The 26758-nt window shown below is 35.8% G+C and overlaps 1 protein-coding gene across 3 annotated transcripts in view; it reads right to left on the minus strand.

Moving 5' to 3' along the window:
* Positions 1-929: 929 nt before the first annotated feature.
* The window catches only part of mnb (minibrain), a 119592-nt gene continuing 93763 nt past the window's right edge, over positions 930-26758 (minus strand). For 2 of the 3 annotated variants that reach the window (XM_089591279.1, XM_089591278.1), the window contains exons 4-9: positions 14757-14925; positions 11784-11951; positions 11417-11703; positions 11190-11336; positions 10350-10782; positions 930-7695 (exon numbers count right to left, since the gene is read on the minus strand). In XM_089591279.1, coding sequence (XP_089447405.1) covers positions 6974-7695; positions 10350-10782; positions 11190-11336; positions 11417-11703; positions 11784-11951; positions 14757-14925 — 1926 coding nt within the window. In that variant the 3' untranslated portion in view covers positions 930-6973. Of the gene's footprint in view, positions 7696-10349; positions 10783-11189; positions 11337-11416; positions 11704-11783; positions 11952-14756; positions 14926-15139; positions 15369-26758 lie in introns of those variants that run through there. The other variant, XM_014350935.2, reaches the window with a different exon arrangement.

Consider the following 26758-nt stretch of genomic DNA (forward strand, 5'->3'; position numbering starts at 1 on the left):
AGAGGGCGCGGCATTTTTGGTTTTTGCATTTTACGTTGGATAAAAAATTATACGTAATAGTTGCGTGGATTCCATAGAAATACAATTTTTTTGTATCCATCGTATTTAGTTATATCAAATTTGCACTCTAAATCCCAAGATTATCGTTGTCCCTCATCAAACTTACTCATTTTACATTTAAGACTACAAAGTTTACGTAAAACTCGTAGATCTTTAAAAAATATAACTTTTTTTCCGCAACATTTTTTACTGTAAAATAAAATTAACGCCATGAATCACAAGTCATGATAAAATAATAGTTTGTTCAGAGTACATGCGATTGACACTCGCGGCAAAGCTAAAAATCATTATGTTCCACAAGGATTGCTTCTCTTCGTCCCGTGGAATGTATAAATTTGTTTACCAACCCTGCACCCACGAAGTAATAACGCAGTTTTTGCATAAATTTAGGCGCTTGTTTTTTCTCTATTAAGAAAAAAAAGACAATAGAAATGAAAAACACTTGAGATATTGCTTACTGGTTTTAACGATTTAGAATAGTAAAATACAGTAACATACACTAACATACATAACTAGATAATACACTTCTCAATACGTATTTTAAGTTATTACATTCTTTTATACATGTTACATCTGAAAGTTGAGTTATTGTTTCTCCTTCGGTTTATTTTTCAATAAACATAAAAAAAAAAAAAAAAAAGATGCACTATTTTTGTGCGATCGATTAAATATAATGTGTATGATGAAATTTTTGTTTCAAAAGTGAATCATTCAAGTTGTATTAATTTTTTTTGATAAAATAAAAAGTATCTTTGTAATGCTATTTAACAAATTTTGTAATGTCACGATAAATAAACCTCATAGTAATTAAATTGTTTACTCTAATTAAAGCAAGGGGATGGTATGAATAAATAAAAAACACAGATGCATTTGTTTATTATTAACCTTATGTAATATTGTTTCAAGTTTTCAATTACAATATTATGTATAATATTAATAATATGACGATGTATACAGGTTAGATACAATTTCTTTGTCTCGTATGAAGTTTATGGTTCTCATCCACATCATTTTGTCGTCGCATTATTCACCTTTTCGTATTATTTTATAAGTCGATTGGTTTTTGTTCCTTACATGTTAGCGCGTTATTCCTTTTTTTTTTTTATTTATTATTATTTACTATATACTCTCATTCACTCTGCACATGCTCCGATCGGTGGCGTTCAATTGACGATCGAGACGCGTATTTTCTTTCTCTCGAATGTGTATATGTATAATAATAATGTTAATAATAATTAATAAGTTCCTCGATGGACGCTTGCTCGCCACTTTGCAGGCATTTATCAGTCGTATTGTAGTATAATTCTTCTGAACACAATGTTTTTACACATGACTTTAGGAAACTTACGTTATTTCTGGCGGTACATGTTCCAAAGATTCGTTACTTAGTACATTCAAGCGTCATAATTAAATAAGGTATGGTGTAATATACAAATTAATGGTTTTCCAAACGAAAGAAATGCATTCATAGAATGTGAAAAAAAAAGGATTATACAACTAACAAAGAAAAATTGAAGTAACACTTACGTATATATGTTTGAGAAATAATTATAATACAAGCACCTTTGATTTCCAAAAATCAGCGCACATTAATATAATTTCATCGCTACAATTAAGGATACAAACATCATCAGACGACACGAGAATAACGATTTGGAAAAAAGGTGTGAATTACAAAAATTTAAATCTTGCGGAGCATGTATCGCTGATATCTTATGCTATGTAATGTGTACAATCCTGTCATTTGCTAATTGGCTTAAATACTCGGTATTAAAGGGTCAACTGTTGTTAAGTGGCGAAAGTCTCCGGATTCATCCAGGATCGTCCAGGAACGACGTGTACATTAAAAAAAAAAATATATGTATGTATATATTTATGTATATGTAACGAAAATAAAGAACGCAATTCTTTGATTTTTATAAATTACGAACTAACAATGATTGAATGATCATTCGAAAAAATTTTAAAACTTCACTATACATAATTTCGAGTTCGTAATAATCATTACACATATTTGCCACGAAAGAAATTGTCCCCAATCAACAGAAATATAAAAAGAACCATAGTGACATTAATCGTGTACCAAAAAATACCAATTTTTAATGATCGCTAAAATTATGTTTGCAATTAAAAAAGTTTATTTCATAAAAAAATGTACAGCAGCTTGTTTCGATTAAAATAATCAAAATTTACCAATACTTTTAATTGCTCCATAACAATTTCATTTGAATGCACTGAAAAATCAATATTCTAATAAATATCACTCAGATTCTCTTTTGTACTTCATACATTTTAGCAACATAAATTTAGACTTAAATAAATGACTGAACTAGAATACTAAATGACATGAAAATTAATTGAAAAAAAATTAATGATCGTCATGTGAAAGAGAAAAACTCAATGTAATGAAATAAAGAACAAAATGCCTTGATGCGACTGGTTAAAGGTAACTCTGTACCCAAAAATCACCGCTATAATTGGGTGGTCCTTTTTGCATTTCGCTTTTATTTCATTGAAGGAAAAACAACAAACATTTTGTAAGACGTAAAATGTTCAATTGCTAAAGATTTGCCTAAAAAATCAAGCTAAAATATCCACTTTTGAAACGAGTCACGCCATGACTGCATCGCAAAGGCGTAGTGAAAACTTTCGCGTACGGAATCTTAACAGAGAGATTTGGAAGAGGTTTCACCCGAAAAGTCATACCGTTTGTTTCTTATTTGCTTTATATTTTCTTGAAGTGTACTGATTTTTGCCGTTTCGCTCAGAGATTATTTCTTACGTTTTACTCTTATTCTCTTTTTTCTTCTCATCATTTCTGAGAATGTCAGAATTTATCACAGAAAATTCTGAGCATCGCTCGTACTCGTCAAGAGACCTAGTGATTAATTAATATTAATTTTTAATTTTTACTTTAACCGTGTCCAACGTGCATCAATTTTATTATTACATAATATTTGCTCGGTTAACATGCTCGACTTTTATCCGTTTGGCTGCGGCAAATTCGACAGTTTCCTCGTTACGAACAAATTTTAAAAGTCACCTTTGATTCGTCCATCTAAACGATCGATCTCAAAGCGAGATAAAAATTACGATGCAGTTTTATCCAACAAAATTCGCTGATCTTAGAAAAAGGCTTTGAAACGGACGCGTATTTATATTCTCGACGTTTTGCGTGTAGAAGTAAAGAGAGACATAGCAATGTACACTTACACGCGCCGTCATCGACGCTGTGATATAAAAATATATAAACAATTTGATGAATCTGTACGTCATTCCAACGGAATTCGTCGTTTACAAGCTAAATGATCGATTACGAAATGGTTTTTTTTCTTTTCTTATTTTTTCCAAGAAGCTGAATGAAATATTCGCCCTGTGTGTTGCATTAATTACCATTGCGCTCGAATACGTAACAGCCAAACCGACACGAGAACACGACGCGAGAGTGCGAGGAAAGATTTTCCAACCTGCGTGTGAAAAGGTTGGCATCAACTGCGCGAATTTTATGTTCATTATCGTTAAAAATGCATACATCAGATTTTTTTTTTCTTTTTCTTTTTTTTTTTCTCAAAATTTGTCGTCGCTTTATTATTACAAATAGTGCAAATCATGCTAGTATTACAAAAATGAAACTATACGCTCGAAATGTACATGTATATGTATAATATATGATTCGTCAATTAATTAAATGGTTATTAAAATTCGTTAGTTTTTTTTTTTTTTTTCTTTCATTACCAGTATCTTTAAGCTTATGACATCAGACGCTTTAACAGTCTTGAGCGTTTAGGTATTAAAAAAGGAATTTATGGTTTCTTTTTCAAGAATTGGTAGTACAATCAACGCGCGTTCTCTGCGTGTATATTAATCGTCCGATCGCTCGTCAAAATACTGTGAATAAAAAAATCTTAACCATAGTTTCAGTGTTTTTATTTTATCTCTTCTTTCTCTCTATTATTCAGTACGTGTGAGTCTTCTCCGTTATGTGTTTTTTTTTTCTTTTTTTTTTTTTTTTTTTTTTTCTTATTCTCTTATAATTATCATTATTAATATTATTCTCTTATAATTATAATAATAATTATTATTATCATTATTTTTATTATTACTTTAATAATTCTTACTCTTATTTATATATCTCGAAAAAAAGCAGTTTCTAAAAAATTCGTGCAGCTCGCTATCGTTTCGCATTCTCTCTTTGAGCTCGGATGTAAAATTCAATTCACACTATTACAGGCTGAGAGCACAATAGCATTTTTACACGACAATATACGGTTAATGATAAAGGAATATTATAACGCGTTAATTGGGAGAAAAACGGCAAAAATCAATAACGACGTTGGGACTGCTTTCATGTTTACCTTGTGTGATACGCACATGTGTGTACTGTTTTATTACAAAGTACCTATATGTATGTTTTTTTTTTTTTTTTTAATTTTATTTTCGTATGGTTATATCATTCATGATGATTCTTAGCGTTTATACAATTTAAACTTTCTCATCAATACTTCAATACTTTTTTTTAAATTTTTTTATTTTTTTATTTTTTTTTTATAGTTTATGTATAAATATGTATTGTTAAGTCGCGCAAAGACTCGTTGAGTTTGTCTTGTTTTCTTATTATTTTTTTTACCTTTTTAAATATTTTTATTCAAGTCCCTGTATAAGCAACAGCTTGGAATTTGCGCCGCTCAGCGTGATCGATCCATACATCCACAACGCCTTTTCGAATCCAAAGTAAATAAAAAAAAAAATTGAAATTCACGAATCTCTCGTTCTCTCCCGTAGTATTTCATTTTCACATGCACGCTGTGTTTGTTTACGTCTCTCGCTCTCCCGCATACCAACAGTATTTTCCCCTCGTGCACAAAAAACACACGTTCTCTTTTCTTCGCTATTCTGCATTTACAAAGATAAGACCCTAAAGCTGCACTCACTTAAGCGCATTGTACAAAGAATCCTTTTTTTTATTATTATTATTATTTTGCATTTTTACTGCTGGTACGCGCTATATATACCTTTTACATCCGTCACATCATGTATAAAACTCTGTGAGAGTACATGATTATTACATTGTTTATTTGTATTGTTATTTATTTTATTTTTTTTTTTTTAATCCCCATTAAATTTTAATTATTACAATAATAGGTAATTATCACTTTTTTTCGTCTGTAGGCCACAGAGTTCATGTTTATTGGTAAAAGTTAATATTTGTCCCTAAATTTGCTTTGTCCTTGCAGTTTCTTCATCTTCTTCTTCATCTTCTTCTTCTTCTTTATCATCATCTTCTTCGATAAGCATCGTCATTATTGTTATTTATAACTATCATTGTTATTTGTTTTAAATAATTATTAATTACATTTTAATTAAGTTAATGGTGGGCAGGGCCCGCGAAAACAGAAGGCCAGGCTCGGGTTCCATCCTCACACTAGGCCGTGATTCCTCGCGCGTGCACGCAGATAAGGGTGACACGCGCGGCACGCACATCAACCCCTCTTCTCCACCTTCTCCGTCAACCTTCGCGTGCCTTTCATTGTTATTTTTATATTCGTATACTGCGGCGCTCATCATGTATACATCATTTCTTTAATATGTATATATATATATATACATACACAAGTTCCTTATTAATATTTACACACACATGTTACACACGCAAACGCGTGCGCGCTCGAGCGTTCAAACAATAATTGGAGTAAGTAACGTCTCGCGTGTAGCTCGCTCATCTTTGGCTCTTTAGCTACCAATTTACAGACAAGTCCTTTTATTTTATTTCTTCTTTCTTTTCTTTTCTCTTTTTTTTTTTTTTTTTTTTTTTTTTACTTCAAGCTAGTAGACTTCTAGCAAATCCTCCGATCGTCAGCCTGCTTATTTCGCTTATTCTTCTTCTGGTAAAGCGCAAGCCTTTCGTACGTGGTAAGATATGCTGCGATTCCTTCCCAAGGAATGATCTACTGCTACAGCTTAGAAGGCAAGGGACTTCCTTTCTCTCTTCAGACTGACACCAGGGGGGTCCACCCGATTAACCGATACCTCAATTTTTTTGGTTTTTCTCTTTCTTCTTGTCTCCTTTTGTCCAATAATTATTCGTCGAAACGACGAGAGTTACTTTTCGGCACCATAACTTCGTATTCAACTTGTTGCAACTTAAGCACGTAATCTTGAAAAAAATTATTTTTGCCCTCGATCAGAGATGACGCTCAGCCGCCGAAATAGCGTTCTCCGATGCTCGTCACTGCTGCACACTTTTGTCTTGAACTTCACGTTAAAATTTCGATAAAACTGATGGCCATTTAAAAAATAACATTTGCACCCATGAGTCTCTATGGTTTTTTTCCTCTTTTTTTTTCAATGCACGGAATCCAAAATTCATTTGCAGTTCGATGCAAACAGCCATCGGTGAGTTCACACACAAAGTTGGTCAAAAAAATTGCACTTAAATAATATAAACATATTGTCTTTTGTTCAAACGTGACTGACGAGACACTTGTCACACAATTATTCTTCCTCTTTGGCTCGAAGACAATCAAGCAACTAAAATGTCATTAATTTTTGGATAAACACATATCGCGTCCGTTTGCAGAAACAAGTTGATTTGTCCAAGATGAAATTAAATTAATATAGAAACAGACGATAACATTAACAACAACAACAACAACATCAACAAGAACAACCTCAATAACATTCTCAAAAAAAAAAACAGGTGCCAAAAAGACAATCTCTCGGAGGCGTTGGCCCAAAAGAAGACTCATGTACCAGTTATGTATGTATTATGTATGCGCGTGTGTGTGTGTGTGTGCGTGTAAGCGGATCCTTGACAGTCGAACGAAGAACGTCTCGGAGAAGTTTGGCCTCCTTCGCGGGCAGTTGACTGCCGTGCACAGTGAGCAGACAAACGGCCGCCGGCCACGACGACAAATCAGTGTATGGCCACCGGGCTCTGCTGCACGCAAACGCCCACCATCGGGCTGTCCTCCCGCTCGGCCGAGTCGGGCCCCGTCCGCTGCTTGGCTCCGGCGGCTGCCGCGACGACGACTTGCGAGGGCACGACGACCTGTCGGTGGTGGTGGTGGTGGCCCGCGACCTCCGAGCCCACGGAGCCGTAGCCCGAGTACGAGTTGTAAAAGCTCGGCTGGCTGTGGTGATGATGATGGTGGTGGTGGTGGTGGTGGTGATGGTGCTGTTGCTGCTGCTGCTGAGGATGGTGGAGAGCCGTAGACGAGGAGCCCATCGTGGTCGCGGGTAGGTGGGGAATGCTGGGAAGAATGAGGCTGCGGTTGTACGAGCCGAGGGAGCCCTGCACGAGGGAGGTGGTGGAGGAGGAGGAGGAAGAGGAGCCACCGGTGCCGGGGTCTATGGACGCGGGCGCCGAGTTGGACGGTAACGAGGTACTGGTGCCACCGGCGCTTGAGACCGGGCCAGCTCGCCTGGAGCCAAGCTGCTGCTGCTGGTGTCGGGGCGACGACTCGCACTCCATGGGCTGGTAGCCACAGGCGGAGCTCACGCCGCTCGGGCCCGCTGGCAACTGTTGCTGCTGCTGCGCGCTCGTGCCGCCGCTACCACTGCCAGCGCTCGCACTGCCGCTCCCGGTACTGCTGCTACTGCCTCCGCTGCTGCCCTGTCCGGACATGCTAACCAGTCCTAGAGAAATGGAAAAGATGGGCAAAGATTAGATGATACGCTTGTCAACGTTGACCTTACGGAGAGCCACTTTCCAGGTGTTTCATTGGCTGGGCGCTTGCTTATGCGGAGCTTGGACAAATCCCATCCAACAAATAAGACTTTGTCGAACGAACTTTATCCATAAGTCGCTCGCAAGGACAGTCGCTTCCGTAAGGTGGAAAGTACTAAAGAGATAAACATGAAAGTCTGGGACTACTGTTACTATAAGACTAGAATATATATGTATAGGTTATAGATATAAGTGTGTAATAAACAGTGGGTTGTTTCAATATCACGAAAATATAGGTAAAGGTCATCGAGAACAACATGACTGTTATGAGGATAACGCGAGAGACACACCCACGAGGTGAGGATAAAAAAAAAACGCTTGTGAAGCTTTGGGCTTTTAACTTGACTGAGGATTGCGTTAAAAAATGCTTGAAATCAATAGGTGATGTTTTTTTTAGTTTATAATAATAATTTGCAAAAGCATGCTCAACCAATGATTAAATGCAATTATGCAATAGATGAGACTGTGAATCGAAACCGTTATCCTCGATTTATTATCATTATTCTTCTCTCGATGCATCAAGTTAAGCTTCACATCGCGGTAAATATGACAATTGTAGAGGAATTATTGTATTTTTCATGCATTACTTCATGGTCACAGCAAGCAATTTTGAAAAAGAATGTATAATCTATGCTATGATGAAAAAATCGATATTTCTCTTAAAAAAAAAAAAAAAAAAAAAAATAGGGGGTAGGGGTTTGACATGCCACAAATCCAATTGATTCACCTTATGTAAAATTTACAAAGTACACAAGCCATCAAATACATGCGTAAATGGAATTCGAGGCAATAGATGATAATGATAGATCACACAGATGCTTGGAAGCTGGCACACATCGTTCGAATACATGTTATATAGACTGTTAACCATGTAAAATATACTGTTAGCATTCTCTCAAGCATATTTCATGGCTGGAAAGGTAACATATGCCGTACGAAATTCCTAAGGATGATGTTATGATAATGTACAGGATGCAATGAACAAAACGGAAGCCAGATCTACTGAATTTTCGACTGCAGAAATCAGATCCAAGCTTTGGGCTATGGAGACATACTTTGATCCATTGCTTGGTCATGTTTCTTTCGTTCATCTACCAATTCTTTTTTATGATATCAAGCACATGGTTATGCGCACAAAATTAAAGAGAAATACGTGAGACCAAAAGGGATAGACACAATCAGAGGTTTATACAAATCTCTCAAGATATTAATAATTCTCAGCATTAAAAAAAAAAAAAAAGTAGGAATTTGTGTTTGTTAGAATAGAACTTACTTATGTTAGTAAGTAAGATTAGGGTTGTGGGGCCTAGGACAGGTCGTCACCGCCCCGCGGATACGACAGTCATCGAGCCACGTACTGTCCCCCCATCATATCTACGGGCAACAACAACAAGTATTGTTTAGTTTGTGCAGAAAATAAACACAGTAAAGAGATATTAAATAAATTATTTTAGAAAGTAGAGGAAATAAAAGACATATATGTAGTTGTAGTATTGTTATTACTGTTCACTGACAAGTAAAGTTTTTTTATCTACATTGCGGCGTGCCATTACTTATGAAAAAAAAAAAATTTTAATAAGCTGCAGAGGACAGTATAAACTCTTAGATGGTCAAATGTTATTTTATGAGTAATCAGTGTGAATTTTAAACTAAATCATAAGCTGCGGATAAGATCTAGTTCATAATTCTAAAGAATGTTAGAACCATAAAAGCTTATAAAAAAAAGAAACTCAATCTCCGTACGGACAAAATAAGGACTATTGGTGTTGATGAAACTAAAAAAAAATGATTGACATTGATTTGATAGCTTAAAGTAAACTGCTATATGAGAAAAGACTCCTTACTTTCTGCACAAAACAAAACTTCTCAAATAGCCACTTACTGAGCAAATTGCAATAAATCGTTCAATCGACATTTTTTTTTTATATTTATACAAATATTTACTTTACAAATAATAATTTGCTGTTTTATCGAAAGGTAAATACACAAATTGAGATTCGAATTACATTGAAAACAAAAATGTCGATCAAATGCGTGAAGAAAAAAAAAAATTCCGTCAATATCAACACTTTTAATCGCTCATACGGACATCGTAACTAAAAACAAAAGTTAAATTACTAATGAAAAATGGATGATGAGTGACATTAAGCACATAGAGTATTTTTTTTTCTTTTGATCATTGGTAATTAATCAAGTTAACACGTTGTCCTCTAAAAATAGAAATCCAAAAATGATCAGTGACGTGTATGCGGACACTGCAAAAGTGTTATAACTTTGATCTTGTCTTTTTTTGTTATGAAAAAAAAAATATATATATTATTCGATAGGCATGATATATATATATCGTACAAAATGCTTTCCTGTGCTGACGATCAGTGTAATAAAAAATTTCATTGAAAACAACAAAGCACGAATGGACGTAAGGTTACAGTCAAGTATCAGGAAAGCATTCTCTCGAAAAGATTTTTAATAGAAAGAAAGAGAGAGAGAGAGAAAGGCAGCGTATTTAGACGGGTATATATATGTATATATATATTTGCTTATATCGACAAAGACGACTCACCGTGGTCCTGGGTCATCGACACGACCGCCGGACTCGTGTTGGCACTGTTGGCAGCGGCAATGTTCGTGTTGGTCCCCTCGTCGGCCGTCCTCTTGAAAAAGTTGTGCTGCAGCGCATAGTAAGGTGTGACTCGGGTTTTAGGATCAAAGTCGAGCATCCTGAGAATGAGATCCTTGAATTTGAGGTAGTCGGATATCGAGTGGCCGGGCTCGCCGTGCCGTCTGCCACCCGGACCGCCCGACTCGACGCCCAGTATGTCGTGCAGCCGCCTCGTGCCCGGCTGCTTGTACTTTTTGCCCTCCTTCGACTTTTTCAACACGTACGAGCCATCCGTGGGAACTTTGTCGAAGTACTTTCGCGCTTTGTGCGCTTGGTCCAATATGTGCTTTGGCGGCATTCCCAGCACCTCGACGATCTTGTTCATTTGGTCGACCTGCGCACAATCCCGACAATTAATCATTACTATACATGCGTTACGTGCTTGTGGAGTGTTGCACCTCTTAGTGAGCTATACTCAAGATAAATCTTATTTTTAATGAAACCCCGACTATCTGGTACACAGGCTAAAAACAACGATACTTATGTTATAGCTGTAATTATGAAAAAAAAAGATTTGCCTTTGATGTGCAAAGTGTTTCACTCGTTTTACCAACTTTTTCACATTACATCAGTAAAATACTATCGAAACGTCACAAGTGTACCAGACAGTCTTGTACTTTTGTTTTTGCCCGTAAATAACCCCTTTTGTCTAAACAGAATCCACACGTGTGCAATTAAAGAAGAAAAAAAAAAGACTTTCCGGTAAGCCTAGGTGTAAATATATATGGGCTGGCAACTCACCTCGTTGGCGCCGCTGAACAGGGGCTCTCCCGTGTGCATTTCCACCAAAATACAGCCCAGGCTCCACATGTCTATCGCAAGGTCGTACGGAATACCAAGCAACACTTCGGGCGACCGGTAAAACCTCGACTGTATGTACTGGTATATCTAAAAGACGAGTTGCACATAGTACCGTATGAGCAAAATTATATTTGGCTGATTGTAAAAAAAAAAAAAAATTAGATTACCCTCTGTCCGAGTTGACACGAGCTGCCAAAGTCGACGATTTTGATGGCGCTCCGTTTGGGATTGCAGAGGAGGATGTTCTCGGGTTTGAGATCACAGTGAATGATGTTCAATTCCGGGGTCGAGAGGAACAACAGGGCAGTGCACAGCTGCTGGGCGAACTTGCGCGTCAGGTTGAGCGAGACCCCCCGGAAATTCGTATTCCTGAGTAGGTCGTAGAGGTTGTAGGACAGCAACTCGAACACCAAGCACAAATGGTTCCGCCACATGAAATGCCTCTTTAGTTTAACTGTGGGGAAAAAATCAAGATTTTTAATTCACGAATTATGACGATTTTTCTTATTGAAGGCTACAAAAAGCTCGATTTACCTATATAATACTTGTTTTCGGTGTCCGCTCTGTTCATCATTTCCAACAGCCTGACTTCGATCTGCGCTTGGTTCAGGAAGGGCTTTTTGTTCTTGATGATCTTTATCGCCACCTGGGTCAGGTCCTCGTGGTCGTACGCTTTCACCACTTGGCCGAAACTACCTTTGCCTGTGAATGTTAAGAAAAAAACATATTTACATTTTTTCATTTTAGGCAAAAACTATATATTTTCGTTTATTCAGTACAGTCTGTCTCGGTTCACGTTTTTTTCTCGCAAACGAATGACTTTATCCCGTGCGAATTGTGATTCAGCTCTCAGGCGAGATGAGTAAACCCGTGAGTCATTTTTCTCGAGAAACTCATTTCGCGTCGCGTAAGGAAGATCGTGTTTTTTTTTTTTTTTTTTTTTTTTTTTTTTTTTTTTTTAATTTATGAATGGTATCAAATTGGTTTTTCAATAGCAGAGACAAAAATGTCAGTGAATCGGCTATAAGACGATTGCTTCAAAATCAAATAGAACTTTTGGAAGTTGTTCAGTGGGGTATACGGTGAATGTCCTAACTATCGCTCATACAAGCAGAGGTATTGTCCCAAATATCGGTCGCTTTATTTTTCTTCTCATAGGCCTCAGATATATTATACTTTCAATAAACAACAAGGTGGATTTGCATCAAAAAAATGATTTTTTGGTGCCACCAATAACATTTCATTCGTGTTTTAAAAAATGTATATTAAGAAAAATGATCGATAATCGGGACATTCACTTTAAAAACATATATAGATTGGTTTGCAAGCGAAAGTTAAACGAACACGAGCGATATATACAATATAACTTTCAAAAAAAAGCGATGTGTTCCCAGTCGAGGAAGGTTAGGATTGATTGCCATCATGTCTAATTGTACACTCCCCCATAAAATTTTAAGTTAGGTCAAATTCGGCAAAAACTTTTTGTTAACACTGCTAGATTTCAAAGATGTTTACTAAGCTATAGAAATAAAGTTTATATTTATACGCAATTTCATGCAGGTTATTCGACTTAAAATGATCATTACGAGGATCAAAATGATATTGACAATTAAACATAGACATATAATTGCTGATAACAACATTAGATTTGTTCGACGCTTCTTTAGCTCAGAGGTGCTCCTCCCCGAGGCCAAAATGTAGGTAATTTTTAATTATATCGTGCGGTAGTCATTTTATTAATCAAGTTACAAGCAGCGTAACTATCTTTAAAGCGTACATAACCTTATAACGGTGATATCCCCATTTGATTAAGGTAGTTTTTTCATGGTATGATTATGAACAGAATGGCATGAAATCTTGAGGAATCATTTATTGAGTTACAATACACTACCCTGCAAAATTTCACAGTAGGCTGACGAATATAAACGTAAGAAAATGATAAATGAAAATTAAATTCGGAATATGTGCTCTTATGGCAACTAAGCATTTTTTTACTGAAAGTTGTAGCCTACTTGTTTATTTACTGAACATTATTAAGTAAAAATCCGATACAATAAAGCTTATGCAATTCCAAATATACTATCATCTCGAAATATATGTGATCACGGACTTAATCAAAAGATATTAAAAGAAATACAGGCATACGTTTTCATTTCCTATGTTGAAAGCATAGGTAAGCATCCACTGCTGGTATTTTGAGGTTAAGCACGAATTTGAGATAATCATTCCTATGAATTTTTATATCGTATATTATGACATGAAACTTTAAATCAGTACTAAATTTGCCCAATAACCCCAATAACCCCAATAAATATCAACTTGACAGTCGCACCTTTGACTCGGGAGTCATGAAAGAACCCCCTTAACATTACTGTTCGACTCCTGCCTCTTTTTCTATGGGTCCTTACCATAGGTGTCCAACTTCAGCCGCAAACGACGTTAAGTTTTAAAATTAATTATTTTGGAGTGGAAACAATATTTTGTTTTTTCAATTAACACAAAAACAGGCTGTTTAGTGGTTAAAAAAACCATTTTTTTGTTGTTGAAAGAATCGAGAACTCGGAAAGAATGTGATATTTTGTCGTAGACAAAGGATATTACTTTCATCTTTTAAAAACTGTCTGGATATACCTTATACTTAACCTTACGTACATTTCAAATGTAGTTTTATGGGCCTTCACTAAAGCCTCACCGAACTAATCTATTGCCAATATATTGGAATTATGCCTCTACCACGTGACCTCAGTATATATATGACTAATATAGATGCGAAATAACACAGGTCTTATGGGAGGAATCTTGTTTTTATTTTTTTTTGCACTTAAAAAGATATTGAGCTTTAAAAGGTTGTTAATTCCATGTTACTGACATTATGAGAGTTACGTAGTTATTTTTTTCCTTTGGTGAATTCGTTCACGAAGGTTGAAACAGCGTTTTGAACGTATACGGAGTGCCGTTTAACCCTACTTTGAGCTGTTTGTTTCAGCTGTTGCTGCTACTGCGCCACTGCTGCTGATGCTCAGAGGTAAACAAACAGCTCAAAGTAGGGTTAAACGGCACTCCGTATACGTTCAAAACGCTGTTTCAACCTTCATGAACGAATTCACCAAAGGAAAAAAATAACTACGTAACTCTCATAATGTCAGTAACATGGAATTAACAACTTTTTTAAGCTCAATATCTTTTTAAGTGCGAAAAAAAAATAAAAACAAGATTCCTCCCATAAGACCTGTGTTATTTCGCATCTATATTAGTCATATATATACTGAGGTCACGTGGTAGAGGCATAATCCCAATAGCTTTGTCTGATACAATTTTGATGTTAAGCGCGATAATCTGACGAAAGTCATTTACCAAGACCATAATATTGTAAGTAACTACTCAAAACTCCACGCAAGTATAGGTATGCATAAAAATTGTTTCAACTCGGCAATTTTGACTATCGTCCAAAAGGCATCCTCGAAAGAGGGGCGTGCAATTGTAATGGAATCGAAAAAAAGGACTCACCTATCAACGAATCGATCTCGTACCGATCGAGGAACTTCTCCCCGTTCTTGATGATGTAGTCGTGGTTGTCGTCGTCCCAACCGTCGTTGTACAGCTTTCTCTCCTTCTTGTGCGAGCCGTCCTCGCCCTGCATCTGTTGCGCCCTTCTCTTCTTTTTGGCATAGTACACCTTTTTATCGGCAAAGCAACAGAAAACAGACAAACCCGTCATTAGTTGGTGGAATCTCGTGCTCCTCGGGTGGTTAAACGTCTCGGGGAATAAATACAGGTGTGGTCGGGGTATTGCGTGTTTATGAATAAAATACACCCTGGGCAACGAGACGACTTAATAAAGAGCCATCAATATTAGTGATAGGTATTGCAACTGTTACTTTCCGACTCACATCATTGTTTATTATATAATTTTACACTGATCACTTGTACGTAGTAGTACGTACTCGACGGGTCGTCGTCGAAACAAAGCGTTCGAGGTACCGATTGTTATTGCGAATCATGAAATGATGATAAAAGCGGGATATCTAAATAACGGACCGACTGAAACTCGGTAAAACCAAAAGTTGTGTTATAAGAGGCCTAAGGGAAGGGATTATGAGAAATACGCGGAAAAATACATACATGAGATCATGAGATAACAATAATAATACACATAAGTTGGGGAATGCCCGCATGTGTATACATGTTGTTTATACTAGCACACAATGGATGTAAGTAGATGAAGTGCAAAAAAAAAAAAAATACAAAGTCATTGATCGACATGCAACGAGAAGCGAGAGAAGTTGTTACCTCGAAATGATTTAATTTTTTTTTTTACTTCTTTAATTCCATACTAGTGCTGCTAGTAGTTGGGACTTTGTTTTATATTTATTTGTTGTACTAAGTGGTTAACTTTTTTCCAACGTGTTTAAAAAGTTACTTTGTTTTTCCAAGAAATTTTGCAGTAATGTATAGTGCATTATACGCAATCGGCAACTGGTTTGCCAAACTTTTATTCTTTACTACCACAAAAACAACGAGTGTTTTTCTTTAACCTAAATAATTTGTCATATCTTTACTAAAAGTTTTTTCGGGGAAATAAGCTCGTAAAAAGTTTTTTACAACTCAGATGAAGCTCGCAAAAAGAGCTTTTTAAATGAGACTCTTAATTGTTGGATAAAAATGAATATCCATAGGAGTAACATTTTTCTTCAAATTTCAATAAAAAATAAAGCGAGTAGTTGAAGAAAAAAACTCACTCTTTTCAATTGTAGCTTCGCCCGGACAGATTTGGAGGATATAAAGAGAAGATCAGATCAAAATTTACGGGTTAAGTTTCACTGATTTGATTCATTTTTGACGTAATGTCGCAAATTGCACGTGATTTTAAGGTATTATTTTCTAAATCAACCTTATTTTTGTGCAATTTACTTTAACCATCTTTAATGTTTGACTAAGCAAATGTTTTCCTGATAATGAAATGTTTGACCAAAAAATGCAATCAAAAAAAAAAAAGGATGATACACATCGGTCAAAAACTTGAGTAAATTTTCTCCAGAACCACGATAAAGCAATCAATTTTTCATAGAACTGCTCCTATACTTCTAAACGTAATATACACCTATACTAGATAGAGGCACAGATTTTCATAAAGAAAAAAAAATAAATAAAAATTTGGATTCACCCGCGCACAGCTGCAAGTGGACATGGGCGTGGGCATACGTACACTCGCCGTACCTTGATTTGCAAACCGCCAAGTTTGAAGTCTTAAATTTTTTTTTATGACAAATCAACATGAAATATGATTTTAACATTGTTCAATAGTTGTTAATATGATAGTTGTTTATCGTTGTATTTTAATTTTATGGTTATGGTTGTTCCTCGTGTTTTAATGCGATAAATTACTTCAAGAATTGAAACTTCGCGGTTTGCGAATCAAGGTACGGTGAATGTACTTACTTCGAAGAATTAGAAAGCAACGCATTATTAAAGATATCTTGCATTTTTCTCCCCATGCGGGTCCCTTTCTCAAAAAGATCCGGCAAACGAAGCAAAAAGGAAGTTGCACGCATATATATGTATACAAGTTACATAATGATTATATGTGTACATGTGGAGCTGCGCCATGCCGGCTGCGCTACTCCTTGTGATAAGAATCGCGGGAGAGACGGAGAGATAGCCGCCGCGCGCGGGAAGAGCCGTAGAGGGAGCGCCGCTCTTTCGAGGTCATTGACACTGCCGGGAGGGAGCAGCCCCCGAGCGGCGCACCGTCTCTCTCTCTCTCTCTCGCTCGACAACTTCGCGAACCCCCCCTCTGATTCCGTACTTCGCTTACCCTCTCGCGAGGGTATACACAATATACTCGCCCCGAAGCTATACCTTGCCTCCTCCTCCTCCTCGCGTCTGGCTATCGCATATAGTTCTCCTTGTCGTCTCTCTCGTTCGCGTTGATATCCCTTCGGTGCAGCTCTTTAACGTCGTCCTGTATATTATTATATACCCGTCGGACATGTGCGTGCTGTGTTTAAACTTCACGGGGCACCGAAGCTTCTATCTTTCCTTTCGTCCTTCCTGATGGATGGGGGCTTTTCCTCCCCCCCCCTTTTTTCGTATTTACACCCCGCGTTTTGGAAATTTTGGGAGATTGCAAGAAATTTCGATCCCACGCGCGTGTTTTTTAAAAAATGGTTGATTGAAAAAACAAATAAGGACGCTTTAGACAAATATTTCCAGAAACTATCTTAGTATGCTCATTTTTTTTTTTTTTTTTTTTTTTTTTTGTCTCTTGGTGAACTCAATCTCGTAGTATGGTTTTTCTAGAGCATTTTCAAAGTACGCAACGCACCTTCGGGTAATTAAAAAAAAACACTAAATTAATTTAAAAATGCGGCACCTGTCTGTCTGTTAGTATCCCTCAAAGTTACCTTTTCCTGTTTAATTTTTTTTTTTTAGCTGTTTTTTGTTTTTGTTTTTTCCTTTTTCCTTTATCCTACCATCTATGTTGGTGGTGCAAGTTTTGTCTATGAAGCCCAGTATATTCCTTTAGTGTACAAATCATCTTTTGACGTTTTTAATTTTTTTCTGTTACTTCATTTTTTTTTGCTATTTTAAGTTACGATCCTTTAACAAAGCGCCTTGCATTTGTACTAGAGAGAAATTTATGAACGACGTTTCATCACCTATCACTTTAATCAGTTTTGTTTTACCAACATATTAATATTTTGTGAATGTATATATTTAAAGATGCAAAAATCCAATCTAGCAGCTCAAACGTAAGTTTTTTCAGCAAGTTTTTGATAAATTTTACTAAATTCGGATAATTGTCTTTGAATAATCATAAATTGGTATTTTATTTTCAATTCAATGGCGTAAATTTAATTGATCACTTAGTTTTAAAATGACAGTAAATTTGCATAGAAAATTTTTTTGAGAAAAAAAAACGATAAAACTGAATGAAACCTAAATTTTTTCCATGTCATTACGTAGAAAATCGTCATTGGTTTTCTTGCTTTTATTTTTTTTATTTCATTCCAACTCGAAGAGATTCACGTTAATAATCAAAATTCTTGGTACGATAGAGACTAATACGCATAGTCGAACCGTTGGTTTTTGTACTTTTCACAATGACCCAATTTTTCTCCTTCCACCAGTACAGTACAGGACACAAATTTAGTAAAAAACGACATAGAAAAAAAATCTGAGTGTTTTGACCCCGAATCGAACTCTCGACCCCTTGTTGTTTCTGCGCGCTCACCACACTAAAGCCAACGACCGCTCTCTATAGTTGGATACTTAAACATATTTTTATTTATGCTTCGACCCCAAGGTATTGGAAAAATGCCTTTAATTTAAAAACAGCATTCTATATTTTTCTTTTTTTTTCTACTTTAATTTACGCCCAAATAGTATGAGTGGCGTAAAATCGAGCGTAAAATGCTCAAATCCTGTTGGCCAACAGTATGTTTTATCTCTTCTCACCATCAATACATAACCTACAACATAATTAAGATTTAAAAAACTTAAATCACATACGATTGGACTCTTTGGGGCATCGTAGTATCCACAGTATACTGCATCCTCGAGCATACAATACTATTGCCTCAGACAGGAGAAAATATAGAGCATATACATATTATTGATATGGGCTCCACTTATAGACTGGGGATAAGCTATTTTTATGATTGTGAGCTTTTCACGGGAGTTCGGCTATTATAGGACAGCGTAAAAATAGCATCTTGAACGGGAAGATATATTTTTAATTTTTTTATTTTTCAATTCCCTTGCACAGATTCAACGATATATATTTCGTGTACAATAGCAATCTGTGAGTTTAGCTATCGAATTTCGATCGTTGGGATAAAGATAACCTTTTATCCACGTGCAGCAACGTTGTTTTTTCATCAAAGGCTCTATTTGAACCAAACTACGTGACATCATTAATTTTGGAGTAATGTAGACCGTCATTTTTTTTTTTTTTTTTTAAAGGGATCTGGGCCCCTGCACACCAATCCCCTTCCCACATTTGTACAAGCATAGTTATTTTTATAATTAAAAAAAAATAATATCTCTGAATTTAAGATACCTACTTAAAAGCATCTTACTGTAAAAAAAATTTCAAATTGCTAAAAGTTCTGATTTGCATTATATTTTAGGTAGACATACTTGTTGTATACATTTATAAAAATTATGGGTTCCATATAAGAATACTGTATCGTTGTTCAGGATGGATAAAGTTCTAGATTTTTTTTTAACTACGAAAACCTACAGAAATAGTCGAAAATTTTTATGAATGTTTTAGTAGGCTGGTGAGTTTGTGGAACACGCTGCTTGTGTATACTCATAACACATTATGAGCCCCGTTGATCAGTGGAAGGGGGAGCTAAAAAAAGTTTCCTACAATTACTATGAGGCTATTCTTATGCGTATCGTACATTTTTTTTATATCCACTTTTTTATTTTTATTTTTATATTTATGGCTATATTACTGTATAAAATCTAAATCAAACACATCAACGATTTGTTAAATATTTGCCTAGCGATAGAAAGGCTGAGCCTAGAAATGATTCACAGTATTTTTTTTTTTTTTTTGCTATCTAAGAATTGAGCGCTTTTTCATAATTAATTTGGTTACTAGCGAAGTGGGCTAAGCCCACTAGTTAAGTTAAAATTGAAATATTCAGAAATGGTAAGAAAAATAATATGTATTTATTTGTAGATTAATTAATCATCAAGATTTATCTGATGGAGCTAATAATCTAATTTTTCTCATTAAAACATGACAAAAAAGTTATGTTAAACATAAATTCAAGGAGTTTAGGCATGTAGGGCGCAGGGGACGAAGCCCCTTAATATACACAAGAAAAATATTGATTTGACACAGTAGTGAGTTTTGAATTTCTGGTGCAATAATCGTAGACTAAAACAAATTATATTTAAAACAAAGAAGACATCTTTCGCAATGTAATTTGGTTAACGATAAACAATAATATTTGTTACTTAAATACGCAGTAAAACGTACTTTACCGCACAACTAAAATTAATATACGTATAATCTATAGTGTTGACAAATACGTATACTTTATCGTATACAAAAAAGTGTTTGTTGATAAAAAGTAAGTTACGACAATTTTTAATTTCACAAACTTCTTTGCGGAAGCTCAAAAAAAAAATTTTTACTTGGATATACAACGTAATAGCAGTTTGATAAGTAAAAACGAAGACGGAAACTATGTCGGAAAATGAGAGAAGACGACGAATACGACGCGTGTGAACGTTGGCTCGACGCAACAATAAAGAGAGAAAAAAAATTACGGCAATAACACTAGAGAGAGGGAGCGAAAAAAAAAAAAATATATATAGTAAGCAACATCGGAAAGGGCGCAGAATCCGTCGTGTGCCATTGCTATATACACCGAAGTCGATGACGACGCGCCCGAGAGCACAATCGATATTATTACAGGGCGGGTGAGACCACGTGAAAATCACGCTGTTGCCAGACACGCTGCTGCGACAACTTCCTTCGATCGCATGGGATTTTTGAGTTTTTTTTCCCTCATTTCCGCACAATATACTCTTGGCTTTTCACCAACGTGTTGGCAGCCATTGTGTACATGAATCGAATTATATAACCTACCGAAAATCTATTTGATCGCGTGTACTGCTCGTCACTCATTTTATTTACGTAAACATTACTCAAGGTTTCGGGTAACAATTTCATGCCTTACACAAGCCCGACGCGAAAGTTGTGGTTTGGTAAATACTGAAAATTAAAATTGTACCTCTTTGATGCTACAGTAAACCAACAACTATACAACGTTTATACGCAGTATCGTACGTATAAGCTTACTAAATGTATACCAACGCGTTATCTAACGATAACCATTATACGTGCCTCAAAATAGCAAACGAGGGGACGACCGCTACTTCTGTGTAACACACACACACACAGAGACCTGCTCCGCTCGATGGACGTAATTAGCGGAATAAATAATTCACTTGATTCGCTCGGTCGTTAGCGAGTAACGATTTTCACTCCCCAATTGGCAACCGATGTGTGCCATGGTACGAAAAATTTGTTTCATCCCGATGTATCGTGACGAAAATTCCAAAAATTTTGGGCGACTCGCAATCCACCAAAGTGAAAAAACGACAACACCAGCTTGGTACCCAAAAACAACAACCGGCCAGCCCAGAACCAATACCCACCCTTTAAAAATGTACACTCCGGTCCTAAAATGCAAATGCGTCCTCGAGCCCACCCCCTCCCCCAACCTGGCTCTTGCCTCGTCACTACACATTTTTAGCCCCCGAACAATAGTGAAACGTAATCCGGAAAATATCAGAAAAAAGTCCGCCAAGCGCAACGAAACGACAAAGGAAAAAAAAAAAAAAAAAAAAAATTATAGAAGGGGGAGAGGTAGAAAAAAAAAAAGAATATATAAGAGAGCTCTTACATCGGACTCGTAGATCGGCTTCCTCCCTCCCTCTCTCTGCTATATTACTTATCTTTCCACCCCCGCGCACGCATCTCTTGGTCCTATTACAAGGGGGAGGGGGGCAGCAACAATGTTGCCTATACGCAATACACGCGAAGAGAAATAATACGTATACGTGCCAGAGAGCGACCAACAAACGAAAGTGACTAAGAGAGGGCAAAAAAGGACGCGGGGCGCTTCCACGGGGAGACGGATAGGTATACGTATAAATATATATATATATATATATGGTCGGCCGTGTCTGTTGCTATGCGCGAGCGTCAAGAGACCACCGCGGCCCCATATGGTTCGCCATGGAGCACATTATACATATATACCTATGCAGCAGTAGAGCGCGAAAGCGAAGGAGCGGACCAGTAGATGGAGGGAGAAGGAAAACCTACACACCGGGCCAAAAGCGGAGAGGGTATAAAGGGGAGGGTGAACCATCGACTACGACTATATACTGGGGGGGTGCGCTGGCCCGCTGCTCAATAGGTACATCATGGTGTATATATATATATACGTGTGTATACGCAGCTGCCGTGATGTGCTATATATACATGTACGCCATTGGGGAAGGGATCCTTGATAATACGCGGAAAGGAGAGGATGCGTGTCCTCTTCCACCTTGTGTGTCGTTGGAAAAATCTTGGGGGAGAAGGACGCGCCGTCAGGAAGAAAATTTCCGCGATTCTCTCTGTTGTACACGCCTTGGCTCTCTGTATTTATAAAGGACACGTGTGGATGATGATGGATACATGTATATACCACCGTGCAAGCAAGCATGTATTATTTTGTTCACGGGAGAGGGCGCGCGGGAAAAAGGACACGTGCTAACCATGACGATGATTATTGTTACTTTCGTGCACATGTCTCAATCATTTTTAATACAAATTTGGATTATGAGCAGATTTGTTGTTGTTGTTGTTGTTTTTTTTTTATTCGTCATCAACATTACCTATTACGCATCGCAGACTTCGATACAGTTGAATCAGAAATTGGGTCATCGACTATTTCTGTTTTATGTCAATTCCACAAAGCAGTTAGTTCACGATTAGACTGTTGTGAGAGCCAATCACCTTACGATAAGCATTTACACACGCATATTTTAATGTAGTGGACAATTATTTATTTTTATCGATTCCATCAATTCATAATGTTAAACGTTACATTAATTAGTCATTTAATTATTATTATTATTTTTATAAAATGACTCAAAATTGGACCAATTATTTTTATTGGAAAAAAAACTTAAGAAATTCAAAGGTAGGAAATAATTAAGTCAAAATTATTGTTAATTAAAAATTCGTCAAAATGTCTGGAATTGAACATCCTGATTCATGCACTTGTGTCAACAGAATTTTAATGTTTAATTTACATGACGTTGCTATAGGGACTAGATACAACAGGGGTAAGTAGTAACACGCTAGCTTCGTTGATGGTGTAAGTTTAATTATCAGTACTTTTTGCTTGATTTACTTTTTATATTATACCGCGTCAGCTCATCTCAGTAAGTTTTCCGCCAGACAATGTGGCGGCTGTATGATTACGTATACACATGCGAGTACATATTATGATTAATTATTGTTAGATTACGTATTAAAAAATTGTCTTTGTAAAATTAATGAATTATTTTGTTTGTTAATGTACTTTTTGGTGGCAATTTATACCATTCATGTAAAACCTACTCAAGTTTTTACTCCTCAAATATTTCATCTGTTCGTTATGATTATATACGACATTTTTAGTTCTAGAATAAGGTATTATAAAAAAAATCCAAAAAGGACCGCTCGAAGTACATAAATATGAGTTAACTACACACTCGAAGTTATTAACGATTAACACCGTAGCATTCAAAAAGCTCGTTTAAATTATTTAATGGCCTGTTTTTTTCCCGAAGTTTTTAGTATTAAACATAACAAAACTAAAGCATGAATACGTAGAAAAATAGGCTTTATTTTTACTTTTACTTCCCGCTAGATGACTGTTATAACTATAGCTCCAAGAACGAGGTAAGTTGTAATAGCTATCAAGGATATTAAGGATAATAATTTCATATTTTTCTTTTTCGGTATGAAGAATAATTCAGCTGCCGACAGATGCATTTTAAATATTTAAACAACAAAGAGATGGTGAATCATACTGTTCTTTCTAAAAATTTTATTTTTTAGTTAAAAAGTGAATTGCTCACACGCATAAATACTGGCTTTGGAAGAACGTAGAGAAAATATAATATTCACATTTAACGCACCATCGAGAAATAGATGACATCTATAACATTTTTATAATTCAAAATTATTGAAATTACACATATTTGAAAATTCCAATCTACAATATTACAATGTGCTCGTAAAATAATTTAAAAATTTTTAAATATCAAAAACGCATACTTTTATTTATATGAACGAAAAGCAAACGTTATTGAAAAAAGACCATTTTCTCTTGAACAATTTCTGCGATCATAATTGGTAATTAGTGCACGTTCATTGCTTTTCCGTAGAGCTGATTATTCAGCGAGAAATTTTGGAAAGCGTTTCGAAACTTCGTCATGAACACACGAAAAAGAACGAAAATTACTGCCGCATTTCCGAGGCCCCGTTGCTTGCAAAGGAGAGCATACATATTATACCAGCACCAAAATATGATAATCGCCATCGATTTTTTGGGAGCAGCTGGCAGCAGCGCCCCGTTTCGACGTTCAAAATTTTATTCATGCCGTATCACGTAATTTTTGGAATCCATATATCTTCAGCCCATGTTTTTAGCTTGCAATCGATCTCGTTGTTTTCAATTATTTCCTTATGGTGTTCGAGTCAAATATCTTGGACTGATTTATGATGACATGTCGATATTTTCATGGTTTTACTGTGGTACTTAAATTTATGAGTGCAAAAACCGTCTTGTGAGACAAAAGTCTTTAGAAGAAAAAATCTTTAAAAATAGTAAGAAGGTGTGAAATTTAAGCTTTTTACACGGATAAAGAAATATTAGTTTTAAATAAACCATTAAAAAATTTAAACAATTATAATCTGGAAGATTTTCAATAATTTAAAGTAATTTTATACCGCCGTACTATACGATCACCATAGCAATTTGTCTACATGCAAAAATTCTTACAGTCGAACTACGGTTAAAGTACTATTATATTTTTCTTAAAAGATTTATTGTCACTAAGCTTTTTTTTCCTCGTATAATTGTTTAGTATAGATCACTTGATTTTTTGGTGGGTTTGCATGATTCATTTGGATCACATTGTAGAAATAATTTAAATTAAATAATTTGACAATAGTTTAGTAAACTACTGTTTTTGATTGAAGTTTATGTGGAATGAAATCATACGAAATGTATAATTTTAATTTAAAAATATCCCTTGTTTGTAAATATTAGAGTTATTATTACACTTTCGTTTTATTTTCATGAGAAACAAAAAATAAAGAAAAGAAAATTCATGTCCTACATTTTTGAATAATTTATCCGATAAATTTAAGAATCTCCAACAAAAGGCATTGCATTCTAATTTCTTTTCGTAATAGGGTGCGGAAAATTAATGTTTTCCACAGTATTTTTAGTGCTGCAAATCACATTGCCCACACTGATCATGAAAAAATCTTTGCGGAAAACTTTTTTCTTTTGGTGTGCGGCAAAGACTTATTTTTTAGTGTCCGAAAAATAATTTTCCACACTCCTAAAAATATTTTTACAAAAATTTTTAAAAAGTTGACAAAATATCATACGTTATTGGAAATGTAACTAATAAATCCATAATACACACAGAATATTGTGGAATTCATTAAAAATAACTTGCACATACTCTCTTTATAAATTTTTCAAGCTGTATTAAATTATACTCCATTTAATGTTAATATTATTTAATTAGACAGTTAAAATGCAAGACTTTTGAAACAAATTTATAAAATTTTAATAAAATTACGTTTATTTATATAGTTTTCAAAAAATAAAAATGTTTTTTTTTTAAAGAACAATTACTTTATTTGTAGCGATGACTAGCCAATAAATTATTAATGGAATCGGTTTGGTTCTTACAAGGACAGAGCCTAGTACAATGCTGCCCTCTGGTGGTAATTTTTTTTATAATGACACCCTCATTCCATCAAGTTTATTTTTTTTGTTTGGAAAATGGTTGTAAAATTTTTTTTCAAATTTTTTCAAATAATTGTTTGAAATCCAAACAGTTTTAACAAATATCTATTTGTTATTAATATCCCCCCTTCACTCGGGAGTCATGAAAGAACTCGAAAAAACCACCTGAAATATGCCCATACCAGTTTACAACACTATCTTTTTTTTCAAAAAAACCAATGCAACATATGCACGTAGATTAAATGCCGTTGAATCAGATCCAAATAACAATCAAGGCCCTGTGCTTCCACCATAAAATCGCAACGACAGTTGATGAAAATTTACCCGCAAAAGTCTTGTTACATTGATCTTGCAACCACTTCGGTACTCTAAAGATCCCCCCGTTCGCCATATATATTTCCCCTTCAAATCGCGTGATTTTTCCGGCTGTCGCACAAAAAAATGGCCCCACGAAATAAAACTAGTAGCGCAAAGAGGAAATAAGCGAATTAACTACTGTAAGTAAATGATACATCTGCATACTCAACGTACCATCAGCTGCAAGCTTCTGCAATTGTAAAAAGAAAAAAATTGTACGCGGCAGTCTCTTTAGGCGTAACGAGCGACTGTACAGGTCAAAAAAAAAAGGCTACGACGACGCCGAAAAAAAAAAAAAAGAGAAAAGCCCCTCGCGCATATACAAGCTCGGCCCTGGGAGTTATGAATGAAAGCGCACGCGAGCGCGGAAAAAAGACAACCACCGTCAGCCCGGCGTCTCTTTCTTTTCCATTTCTCCTCTCTCAGACCGCGCTCTCCATCTTCGTCCGATATTACATATGCGTATACACTAGCTGCCATACGTACCTATCGACCTTCTCTCGCTCGTATCTATACATCATAATATGCATGTCGGAGCTATTCGAGTCCTTCACGATTTGGATATGATTGCGCCGTACGTCTCTAGTCCGTCGC

This window comes from Copidosoma floridanum, unplaced genomic scaffold (genome assembly GCF_036245765.1).
Source record: "Copidosoma floridanum isolate Cflo_tuat_1 unplaced genomic scaffold, Cflo_Japanese_pri ptg000013l, whole genome shotgun sequence".
In the NCBI taxonomy this organism is placed as follows: Eukaryota; Metazoa; Arthropoda; class Insecta; order Hymenoptera; family Encyrtidae; genus Copidosoma; species Copidosoma floridanum.